This window comes from Oncorhynchus clarkii, chromosome 13 (assembly GCF_045791955.1).
Source record: "Oncorhynchus clarkii lewisi isolate Uvic-CL-2024 chromosome 13, UVic_Ocla_1.0, whole genome shotgun sequence".
In the NCBI taxonomy this organism is placed as follows: Eukaryota; Metazoa; Chordata; class Actinopteri; order Salmoniformes; family Salmonidae; genus Oncorhynchus; species Oncorhynchus clarkii.
In genome coordinates, this window is record NC_092159.1 from 33084564 (window position 1) to 33097010 (window position 12447).

Below are 12447 nucleotides of genomic sequence, written 5' to 3' on the forward strand. Positions count from 1 at the left end.
GTAGTGCAATACATAAGGAATAGGGTGCCATTTGGGATGCAACATATGTGTAAAGGGGGGGGGGGGGGCTAAATAAACATCTCTTCAAACATTAGAAACTGCAGTAAAACCTGGTGAAAACCAACAGGACTTGTGTGGCATCTTTGCCTGAGCTAATCGTGTTTGCTCTGCATCTTATCTGGTCAAATGGGTTCAGTCAGCAGTTAGTTGAGGGTTTAAGTAATCACACTAGACTAGACCCAATAGTGGAGCAATAGCACACAGTGGGGATAAATTGTGTACTTTGTACTGTGTGTGTGTCCCTGGATTCCCTGATTGTTGTTGCCTGGCTGTTGTGAACCATCTGGTGGTTATGTTTGTGTGTGCTGGTATACGTCGGCAGATTCCTAGTCCCAGAAAACACTCCATCTCCATCCCGGCCCAGCCTGTTGTTGTGGCTAGCTACCTAACGAACACATTGCTACACTCTGTCCCTGTAGAGGGAGCCCTCCTGTCTGTCCCTGACCTGTCAGTCTGTACTTGCCACAGACACCTCCCCAATATCTGTCCTCCTGTGTCTAGGAGCTGGGTGGTGTTCTTCTGTTTATAACAGGGAGGGAACTGTCCTGGATTTGTCCATTATGTCCAATGAGGAGATTTTAAAATGTTTTCTGCGTGCCCCAATGAACACGAACGACCCTGTTCTTTGCGGAGGGGCCTATCAGTTTCTTTCTTATGTCTGCTGCTACTGCTGCTTGGTCCTATTGTCTGTCCCGGTCAACCTCTTTTGTACCTCCACCTCAGTTGAGCACACACACTGTACAACACACACTGTCTGTACCACCCAAATGTATTGCCAGAGGAGCCCCAGCTTCTCCCTCCTTTAAAGTTGCATGGTACCAAAGCCACCACTGTCCCAATCTGCTTTCTGCAAGGGAGTTATGTGGATCTTTGTCTCCTAATGCAGGCTGCTATTCGGTCATCAGCAGCAGCTCTGTCCTGTAACATGTCTAGCATTATATTCAGGAAGTTTGTACTCTGTTATAAGAAACGTTCAATTAAATGTTTTGGGTGGTGCTTTGACCCGAGTGGGAAGGCAAGTAGCAGACAAGTTAAAATTCCTCTTTCCTGTTGTCATCCCATACAGAGGTCAGTCAGTGTGTGGGTGTGTTTCCTCCAGGGAGGCCTTGGCAGTGATCATGTGCTTGGTTAACTGCTAACTTCTCAGAAAGGTGACTCATCAGGAATGTGGTTAGTTCGAGTGAGGTCCACACACTGGTGTGTGCAACTGGCCAGAGTTCTAAACTAAAACCCCTCATGATCAATAATTTATGGTATGGCACATTGCTACACTTTGCTGCGTCTTTGTACTCTGTCTCCAACACACTGGCCTTGTGACGTAGTAGCCTGGGAGGGGCAGGGACAAGAAGGGTAGAGGCAAGATGAAGCATGGGAACACTGGGTTCCACCAGCAGCCAGATGATGCCAAATGTACCACACACACACACACACACACACACACACACACACACACACACACAAACAACCTCCCACATCCTGAAACACTCCAGAGACCAGAGATTTCCAAGGAATGGGATAGTCTGTTTCTTACCAGGGACCTGCATAAACCATTACAGCAACACACACAAGCCCTGCCAAAACCCCAGTGATGGCTAACCACTAACCCATCTCTGATCTCTCTCACACACAGGGTTGGGGTCAATTTCAGTTCTAGTCCTTTCAGTAAACCAGAATTGGAACTAGTATAGTTTCAGTATAGACCTTGAATTGACAGGAATTTAAATGGAATTAATCCCAACCCTGACAGCCTTTTTATTTTTTGAGTTTTATGAAGGGCTGGGGGGAGGACCGAAGGCCTGTGTCCCCCTTTTGGACTCGAGAGATTTTTGCGTTTTTGTACACCTTGTAACTGCCATTTCCTCCAATCCAGAGCAAAAATAATCCTTATATTTTTTTATTTTACACAAAGTGGAGCAACGCCTCTCTTGCATTCTTTGGGGAGAACCCTGAAACCTGTAAGGTCAGAGCTCAGAACAGGGATGGTTGATCTTCCTGCAATGCACCAACTCACAGACCACATCTAGTTTAGGTGCGGTAATTGAATGTGGGATCATGATGATGATGACGACGCAGAATTTTTTTGTGGGTAGGTTTTGGGGCATGATGGTAGCGCTGGGATGATAAACCGAAAATTAGACACACATTGCCTTCCTCTTACTGACGCATTTAGCATACGTTTTGTAATTTTATGTGATTTTAGTTTCCCAACGTTCTTGTAGATTGTTCTAAAACCATTATTTGTTCAACAGTAATGGCCTGTCCATTATGTTAATTCCTGCCATGAAAGTGTCTGCCTGTTCTTGTTTCGCTGTCGGCTGCTGTATGAGCGAGCCACTCACACCCCTTCCCCCGCTGCTCACGGAGAAGGGGGAGATGCATCGTGAGAAGCACAACCATATGACCGTTGCGCAAAATGCAATTGCGGATAAGAATACAGTTTTCACAGCAACTACTGTATTAGTTATAGTGAGGTGTCATATCTTTCTGTGAGTATATAATTTAGTTCTCCCCTTTTAATATTGCGTTCATGGCACCATTTTACAACCGGAGTAGGGTGTGGTAGCCTATGGTTTTGATGTGCCCGCAGAGCACGCCATTCGCAGTGAATAAGCCTATCAAGTAGCCTAGGCCTAGCACTGGAAAGTTTTTGGAGTAGCCTACATTTACTGATTACATTAATCAAGTAGCCTACATGGCTATATAGAAACACTATCATAGTTAGAGTTAGCAATCTAGCTAAGTGTTTTTTTTTTAGTTCGCACTTGCTCATGTTGTGAATAATAGATCAATATGGTCAAAGATTCTGCAAGTTCTCTGAAGAGGCAAAAATACACCTGATAATTATGGGTCCTATTTTTGACAGGTTACCATCAAAATATAAATTATGCATTTCCTGGATATGTTAGATGAAATAGTTTACTTTTTGAATCATAGGCTACGATCTCAGTTGTCTTACTTTAATTTGCTCTAACTGTTGTGTTCCCATGGAAAGCCAGGTTTTTGTTATATCTGTGTTGTCTTGTTGTGGTTAAAATGTCACATGCTGAGTAGAATGGGGAAATCCCAAAACATTTAGGAAAGTACAGTACTCTACCCGCAAACTGGACTGATGGACTGTACCGAATTTAACTAACATTTGTTGCATAAATGCATACATTTTCCATTCTAAAGAAAAATCTGCTGCTGATGGAGCTCATGATCTGGGCCTCTGAGCTGACATTTGTGTGTGTGAATATCTGTGGTGTATGCACTATGTAAGCACCTGAGCTGAGCCATAAGGGAGACTATCTAGTATCTATTGCCCCCCCCTAATCTATATCAGATTGGGGGGGGGGGCAATGTAACCTACTAAGTTTTTTGCCACCCCACTGGTTCTGCAATCACCCACTAATTAACAGTATTCTGACCCCTTGACTTATTCAACATTTTGTTGCGCTACAGCCTTATTCTAAAATGGATTTTTTTTAAATCCCCCTCCTCAATCTACACATAATATCCCATAATGACAAAGCAAAAACAGGTTTTTAGAAATGTTTGCCAAAAAAATTAATAATGAAATATCACATTTACATGAGTACTCAGTACTTTGTTGAAGCACCATTGGCAGCGATTACAGCCTTGAGTCTTCTTTGGTATGACTCCACAAGCTTGGCACACCTGTTTTTGGGGAGTTTCTTCCATTCTTCTCTGCAGATCCTCTCAAGCTCTGTCAGGTTGGATGGGGAGTGATGCTGCACAGGTTTCCTCCAGGCGTAACGCTTGGCATTCAGGCCAAAGAGTTCAATCTTGGTTTCATCAGACCAGAGAAACTTGTTTTTCATGGTCTGAGTCCTTTAGGTGCCTTTTGGCAAACTCCAAGCAGGCTGTCATGTGCCTTTTATTGAAGAGTGGCTTCCATCTGGCCACTCTACCATAAATGCCTGATTTGTGGAGTGCTGCAGAGATGGGATAACTTTCCATAAGGACAACCATCTCCCCAGAGGAAATCTGGAGCTCTGTCAGAGTGACCATTGGGTTCTTGGTCACCTGCATGACCAAGGACTTTCTACCCCGATAGCTCAGTTTGGCACAGCAGCCAGAGTCTTGCTGGTTCCAAACTTATTTTATTTAAGAGTGATGGAGGCCACTGTGTTCTTGGGGACCTTCAATGCTGTAGAAATGTTTTGGTACCCTTACCCAGATCTGTGCCTCGACACAATCCTGTCTCGGTGGTCTACGGACAATTCCTTCGACCTCATGGATTGTTTTTTTCTCTGACATGCACTGTCAACTGTGGCACCTTACATAGGGACCTTTCCAAATCATGGCCAATCAATTGAATGTACTACAGTTGTTGAAACATCTCAAGGATGATCAATGGAAACAGGATGCACCTGAGCTCAATTTTGAATACTTATGTAAATAAGATATTTCCGTTTTTTTTTTAATAAATTTTTTAACAATGTATAAACTGTTTTTGCTTCGTTATTATTGGGGATTGTGTGTAGACAAGAGGATTTTTAAATTTGAATCCATTTTTAGTACAAGGCTGTAACGTAACAAAATGTGGAAAAAGAGAAGGGTTCAAAATACTTACTGACTGCACTAGGACAACTTTAGATTTCAGTATCTCATAATCTAATGGTTTTGAATTTTTTGAAGTTTAAGCAGTGGTGTTCTCTGTCTTCGGCCATGCAGGGCTCTCGCAAAAGTGATGTCCTCGTTGTGAAATTATCAACTTTACTCTATCTAATAATGGCCATATAGACTGACTGTTTAAAGCAAAACTACCTAAACTATTGCTGACAGTGAACCTGAACGATCAAAATCAAATCAAATGTTATTTGTCACATGCGCCGAATACAACCTTACAGTGAAATGCTTACTTACAAGCCCTTAACCAACAATGCAGTTAAGAAAAATACCTAAAAAAATAAATAACAAATAATTGAAGAGCAGCAGTAAAATAACAAAGCGAGACTATATACAGGGCGTACCGGTACAGAGTCAATGTGTGGGGGCACCGGTTAATTGAGTTAAAGTGACTGCAAATTAAATATATTGTAAGCCCCCTTAAGCCGGTAGGCTATTAGCCTGATGACATTTCTCCGGTGTTTACTTTTTTATTAAGGTGAAACAATTTTCAACAGAGTATAGATAACAGTAGATAACAGTAGCCTACCTAGCAAATTACATATGTTGGATCAATGGCTGTTAACGCACTTACATGCAGTTCGAAACTGAAGGAGAGGACTCATCAGTTGTTACAAGAGATTCGATTTTGAGAAGGTATAAAATGTAATACAACGTGAACCGGCCATTTGTATCTTAAACATTTTGAATCGTAGACCGATACATTGGTGAATCGTTACATCCCATGCCTTTCGGTGTTTAGCAGCTGTAGCCGAGTCACCCACAGAGTCACCCACAGAGTCACCCACAGAGTCACCCACAGAGTCACCCACAGAGTCACCCACAGAGTCACCCACAGAGTCACCCACAGAGTCACCCACAGAGTCACCCACAGAGTTGCAAAGGGGAGGGTATATTACTGGAAACATTCAAAGTTTACCAGTAAACTACCATTCATTTTGTTAACTTTTAAGGAATATATGCAATTTTATCATTACATTTATTGCTTTTTTTGGGTACTCCAGGTACAGCTGTCTGTAATTATCTCTGTCCCTCTGTGGCTTTATCACGTCTTTAAAATATATTAAATATATATAAATATTATTACTTTTTTACAAAAATCTTTTTTATTTTTTTTTTATTTTTTTAAAGCTGTATAACATAATCCTAAATATATAAACCATTAATTTATTGAATACCATTGTGGGTTTCAGTGTTCTTTTTTTGCACACCTTTTATTTTATTTAGTCTTTGTTGTACATGTTTTAGGACCAAACTGATGGCAGTTGTGAAAAAAAGACAGTTGGAAGAGCCATTTTCTCTTGAACCTGACAGTCTATCCACTAGAAGCTCATGGACAATATGGGCACATATAGAAAAATGTATACAATATATGAAAAAGTTATTTAAGTATAAATGACCAAAGTTGCCATAGATTACCTGTTACTTACCAAAATGACTGAAGATTCCGGTAACTGGTAATTTAGAGGGAGCTTAGTCAGCCACCAATTGGGCAACTTCTCCCCCTGCTTAAGCCAGTACATGTCCAGGCCCGTCTGAAATTTGCTAAAGAGCATTTGGATGATCCAGAAGAAGATTGGGAGAATGTCATATGGTCAGATGAAACCAAAATAGAACTTTTTGGTAAAAACTCAACTCGTCGTGTTTGGAGGACAAAGAATGCTGAGTTGCATCCAAAGAACACCATACCTACTGTGAAGCATGGGGGTGGAAACATCATGCTTTGGGGCTGTTTTTCTGCAAAGGGGCCAGGACGACTGATCCGTGTAAAGGAAATAATGAATGGGGCCATGTATCGTGAGATGTTGAGTGAAAACCTCCTTCCATCAGCAAGGGCATTGAAGATGAAACGTGGCTGGGTCTTTCAGCATGACAATGATCCCAAACACACCGCCCGGTCAACGAAGGAGTGGCTTCGTAAGAAGCATTTCAAGGTCCTGGAGTGGCCTAGCCAGTCTTCAGATCTCAACCCCATAGAAAATCTTTGGAGGGAGTTGAAAGTCTGTGTTGCCCAGCAACAGCCCCAAAACATCACTGCTCTAGGAGGAGATCTGCATGGAGGAATGGGCCAAAATACCAGCAACAGTGTGTGAACCTTGTGAAGACTTACAGAAAATGTTTGACCTCTGTCATTGCCAACAAACGGTATATAACAAAGTATTGAGAAAATGTTGTTATTGACCAAATACTTATTTTCCAACATAATTTGCAAATAAATTCATTAAAAGTCCTACAATGTGATTTTCTGGAAAACATTTTCTCATTTTGTCTGTCATAGTTGAAGTGTACCTATGATGATAATTACAGGCCTCTCATCTTCTTAAGTGGGAGAACTTGCACAATTGGTGGCTGACTAAATACTTTTTTGCCCCAATGTATGTCTGACAGAGATGCTAATGACTGTCTCTTTCTGTCTGTCCCACCCTCTTCTCCTAGAGAGCCTAGTGAGGAGTGCAATGGAATCATCGGTGCTCTCTCAGTGGAGTCGTCCGCGCCGCCGTCGAGACTAAACAACTGGTGTCCCGCGGCCTCCGCCGCCCCTACCCCAACCCTTACCCCTGCTCCAGCCCCTGTGCCCGCGCCCCCAGTCACCTCTGCAAGAATGGGGGACGGCCTGGACGCAACCACAGTGCAGATGTCTTCGTCGGGCAGCAGTAGTAGCAGCCAGGGGGTTCAGCCCCAGCCATCCACCTACGTTCCAACCGTGCCAGAGTTTAACCCGCCGCCCCCGGAGTACATCAACTCATCGCAGCCCAAGCGGCAGACCAACCAGTTGCAGTACCTGCTGAAGGTGGTGCTGAAGACCCTGTGGAAGCACCACTTCTCCTGGCCCTTCCAGGCACCCGTCGATGCTGTCAAACTCAACCTGCCGGTGAGTGTTGTGTTTCTGCCTGGCTGGCTGTGGTGTCTCACTATATGGACTAGAAAAGGAGAAACGTACGACCTGAAAATAGTCTTTGAAAGTTTATTTAATTTAAAAGTTGAATTCACTAAATATTCTTCAGAGCCGGTTTGGGTTGGAGTGTAGCCTGCTTTAGACCTATCCTGACTACCCATCCACATTGCTCTGACCAAACGACTAGTGTTTCTTCCCCACCATGAGTCTGGGTTTGCTTTTCTCCCTGGTATTTTATAAAATGACCGTTCTGATTGGTCCCAGATACAGAAGGGTTGGGCCAGAGCCGTTATTGGCTTTGATACTGTGATTGGTTAGTGACGTTGATGAATTTGTGTTGTACAACGCCCCTCATTTTGACGTCAGCACAAATTTTTGGGGGTGGCAGTTTCAGACTAAATAAATGTATGCAGTGGAATTAATTTCAGGATGAATCATCAGGCAAATTAATTGCATTTCTATTTAACAAATCAGTTGTAGACCAACAGTGAAATGCTTTCTTAACCTCTCTGGGACCGTTCGGGACGTGAGCGTCCCACCTCTCAACAGCCAGTGAAGCTGCAGGGCGCCAAATTCAAAACAACAGAAATCCCATACTTACAATTCCTCAAACATAGAAGTATTTCACACCATTCTATAGATAAACTTCTCGTTAATCCAACCACCGTGTCCGATTTCAAAAACGCTTTTCGGCGAATGCACAACATGTTACGTCAGCAACTAGTCACAGAAAGCATTCAGCCATTTTCCAACCAAAGAGAGGAGTCACAAAAAGCAGAAATATAAATAAAAGTAATCACTAACCTTTGATCTTCATCAGATGACACTCATAGGACTTCATGTTACACAATGCATGTATGTTTTGTTCAGTAAAGTTCATATTTATATCCAAAAATCTGAGTTTACATTGGCGTTCAGTAGTTCCAAAACATCCGGTGATTTTGCAGAGAGCCACATCAATTTTACAGAAATACTCATATATAAACATTGATAAAAGATACAAGTGTTATGCATGAAATTTTAGATCCACTTCTCCTTAGAACTACCCCTCCCGGATCCAGGAGAATTGTCATCAACTGACACTAATTAGCATAACGCAGCGGACAAAACATATTACTAGAAAATATTAATATTCATAAAATCCCAAGTGAAATATAGTGAAACACAGCTTAGCCTTTTGTTAATCACCCTGTCATCTCAGATTTTGAAATTATGCTTTACAGCCAAAGCAAGACAAGCATTTGTGTACGTTTATCAATAGCCTAGCATAGCATTATGTCCAGCAAGTAGTAAGCAACTTGGTCACGAAAATCAGAAAAGCAATCAAATTAAATGGTTTACCTTTGACGAGCTTCAGATGTTTTCACTCACGAGACTCCCAGTTAGAGAGCAAATGTTCATTTTGTCCCATAAAGATTATTTATATAGCCGAAATACCTCTGTTTGTACTTCACGTTTGGTTGAGAAATCCACCGGAAACTGCGATCACGACAACGCCGAAAAATATTCCAAATTAGATCCATAATATCGACAGAAACATGGCAAACGTGTTTTATAATCAATCCTCAAGGTGTTTTTCAAATATCTATTCGATAATATATCAACCGGGAGAGGTGGCTTCTTAGTAGGAAAGAGAGAAACAGTGGCCGCATTTGTCTATTACGCACAAATCACTCTGAGAGCCACCAGCTGACCACTGACGTAATGTTGTCGTTCAGGCTCATTTTTCAAAATAAAAGCCTGAAACTATGTATTGTGACACTAGACACATTAGGGAAGCCATAGAAAAAGGAATCTGGTTGATATCCCATTCACTGCTCAATAGGGACGCATAGGAACGCAGAGCTTTCTAAATAAGAGTCCCTTCCTGATTGAATTTTTCTCAGGCTTTTGCCAGCAATATCACGTCTGTTATACTCACAGACAATATTTTTACAGTTTTGGAAACTTTAGTGTTTTCTATCCTAAGCTGTCAATTATATGCATATTCTAGCATCTTTTCCTGACAAAATAGCCCGTTTACTTTGGGAATGTCATTTTTCCAAAAATGAAAATAGTGCCCCCTAGTTTCAAGAGGTTAATGCAACTGCTGTGTCAGATAATTTTTTTTTTAAAAACACACCATGCTATCATCTGAGTAGAGCGCTCAGAGTCCATACATATGTCTGCCATGTTGTGAAGTCAACATTAGTCAGAATAGCATTATAGCATACCTTTGATCTTCATCAGAATGCACTCCCAGGAATCCCAGTTCCACAATAAATGTTTGTTTTGTTCGATAATGTCCATTTATGTCAAAATAGCTCCTTTTGTTAGCGCGTTCAGTCCAGTAATCCACATTTATAAAGCGCGTTCACTAGTTTCAGACAAAGTCAAAAAAGCTTCGTTACAGTTAGTAGAAACACATCAAACGATGTATAAAATCAATCTTTAGGATGTTTTTAACATAAATCTTCAATAATGTTCCAACCGGACAATTCCTTTGTCTTCAGAAATGAAGTGGAACGTAGCTACCTTTCACGTGAGCGCGCGAGACTGAGCCTGTGGCACTCTGCCAGACCACTCACTCAAAGAGCTCTTACGAGCCCCTCCTTTAGAGTAGAAGCATCAAACAAGTTTCTAAAGACTGTTGACATCTAGTGGAAGCCGTAGGAAGTGCAAAATGACCAATATCCCACTGTGTATTCGATAGGGGCTGAGTTCAAAAACGACAAACCTCAGATTTCCCACTTCCTGGTGGGATTTTTTCTCAGGTTTTTGCCTGCCATATGAGTTCTGTTATACTCACAGACATCATTCAAACAGAAAACACTGAAGTTTCTAAAACTATCCAAATCTACTAATTCTATGCATATTCTAGCTTTTATGGCTGAGTAGCAGGCAGCTTAATATGGGCACGCTTTTCATCCAAAATTTCCAATACTGCCCCCTACCCCAAAGAAGTTAGCGGTCCTTTTCCAACTATTTTAATGTCACGGGACCTTTTCTAACAGAGTTAAGATAAAGAACAATGTTTTTTTGTGGGGGGGTAGTGACACGAGGAATAAATACACAATGGATAATGAGAAACAATGAGTCCAAGTAACATTGCTATATACAGGGAGTACCAGTACCAAGTTGATGTACAAGGTAATTAAGGTTGCGATGTACATATACATTGATTGACCAGTTTATTAGGGACACCATCTAGTACCGACTCGGACCCCTGTTTACCTCCAGAACATCTTGAATTATTCAATCGTTGCTCAATTGGTATCGAGGGGCCTAACGTGTGCCAGCAAAATATTACACCACCACCACCAGCCTGTACCGTTGACATCATGCTGCATTGGGGCAATGGATTCATGCTGCTTACATTAAATTCTGACTCTGCAATCAGCATGACGCAATAGGAACCGGTATTCGTCAGACCAGACAATGTTTTTCCACTTCGGTTGTTCAGTGTTGGTGATTGCGTGCCCATTGGAGCCGCTACTTCCTGTATTTAGCTGATAGGAGTGGAACACTGTGTGGTTGTCTGCTGCAACAGCCCATCCAATGAATTGTGCGTTCTGAGATGCTGTTCTGCCCACCACTGTTGTGCTGTGCTGTTAATTACGTGTTTGTATCCCGCCTGTTAGCTTGCACGATTCTTGCCATTGTCCTATGACCTCTCGTCAACGAGCTGTTTTCGCACCCAGGACTGCCGCTGACTGGATTATTATATATATTTTTTTGTCGCAGTATTCTCTGTGAACCCTAGACACTGTCACACTTGAAAAGCCCAGGAGGCCGGCTGTTTCTGAGGTTTCTGGAACTGGCGCGCCTGGCACCGATGATCATGCCACGCTCCAAGTTGCTTAGGTCACTCGTTTTGACCATTCTAACATTCAATCAAACAGTAACTGGATGCCTGTCTGCGTGATTTATGTAGCAAGCCACGGCCACGTGACTCACTGTCTGCAGGAGCGAACCAATTTTATGAATGATGTGGTATTCCTAATAAACAGGCCAGAGTGTAGGTAGGAGTGAAGTGACTGTGCAACAGGATAGATAATAGACAGTAGCGTGTGCGTGTGTGGCGTCAGTATGCATGTGTGCGCATGCTGTTTGTGTTATGTCTGGGTAGTCCAGTGTATGTCCATAGTCGGTGCATGCCAGTTGGTGCAAAAAAGGGTAAATGCAGGTATTCTGAGTAGCCATTTGATTAGCTATTTAGTGGTCTTGTTTAGTTGTGTTATGGCTTGGGGTAGAAGCTGTTAAGGGTCCTGTTGGTTCCAGACTTTGTGCACTGGTACCTCTTTCTTTGCGGTAGCAGAGAGAACAGTCTATACTATTTCCAGTGAGTGATAGTTTTCCCTTTTCTAAGTCACACCCTTACAACTCTGCACCCCAAAGAGCTTTTTTTTTTTACATGAAGTATTAAGTTGATTATTGATTCTACTAGTGTTTCTATGTGTGGCTGTGCCACCCAAGCACCCAACATGCACACTTGGCAGATTCCTCTGTCTGACTGCGACTGTCTTGTTTTAATTGAATTGTACTTAAAAAAAATAATGTTTTTCAGGACTACTACAAGATTATTAAAGTTCCTATGGATATGGGAACAATCAAGAAGCGACTTGAGAACAGCTACTACTGGAACGCCCAAGAATGTATTCAAGATTTCAACACCATGTTCACCAACTGCTACATTTACAACAAGGTAACGATGCAGTAATGCACTGTATCTGTTGTCAACCACCACCATAGAAATATAATCTATAGAAAGGGCTTGGAACCACTAACCCTGACAATTTGAATCAGGTGGTTCATTTTATGACCGCCACACCCCATATAGTTAGTGTCAGAGACGTATATTTAGTTTGGCTAACTTTTAG

The 12447-nt window shown here is 42.0% G+C and overlaps 1 protein-coding gene across 11 annotated transcripts in view; it reads left to right on the plus strand.

Moving 5' to 3' along the window:
- Positions 1–12447, plus strand: part of LOC139364546 (bromodomain-containing protein 4-like) — a 51842-nt gene that overhangs the window by 17939 nt on the left and 21456 nt on the right. For all 11 annotated transcript variants that reach the window (XM_071101365.1, XM_071101368.1, XM_071101361.1 and 8 more), the window contains 2 exons: positions 7129–7564; positions 12135–12272. In XM_071101365.1, coding sequence (XP_070957466.1) covers positions 7295–7564; positions 12135–12272 — 408 coding nt within the window. In that variant the 5' untranslated portion in view covers positions 7129–7294. The remainder of the gene's footprint in view (positions 1–7128; positions 7565–12134; positions 12273–12447) is intronic.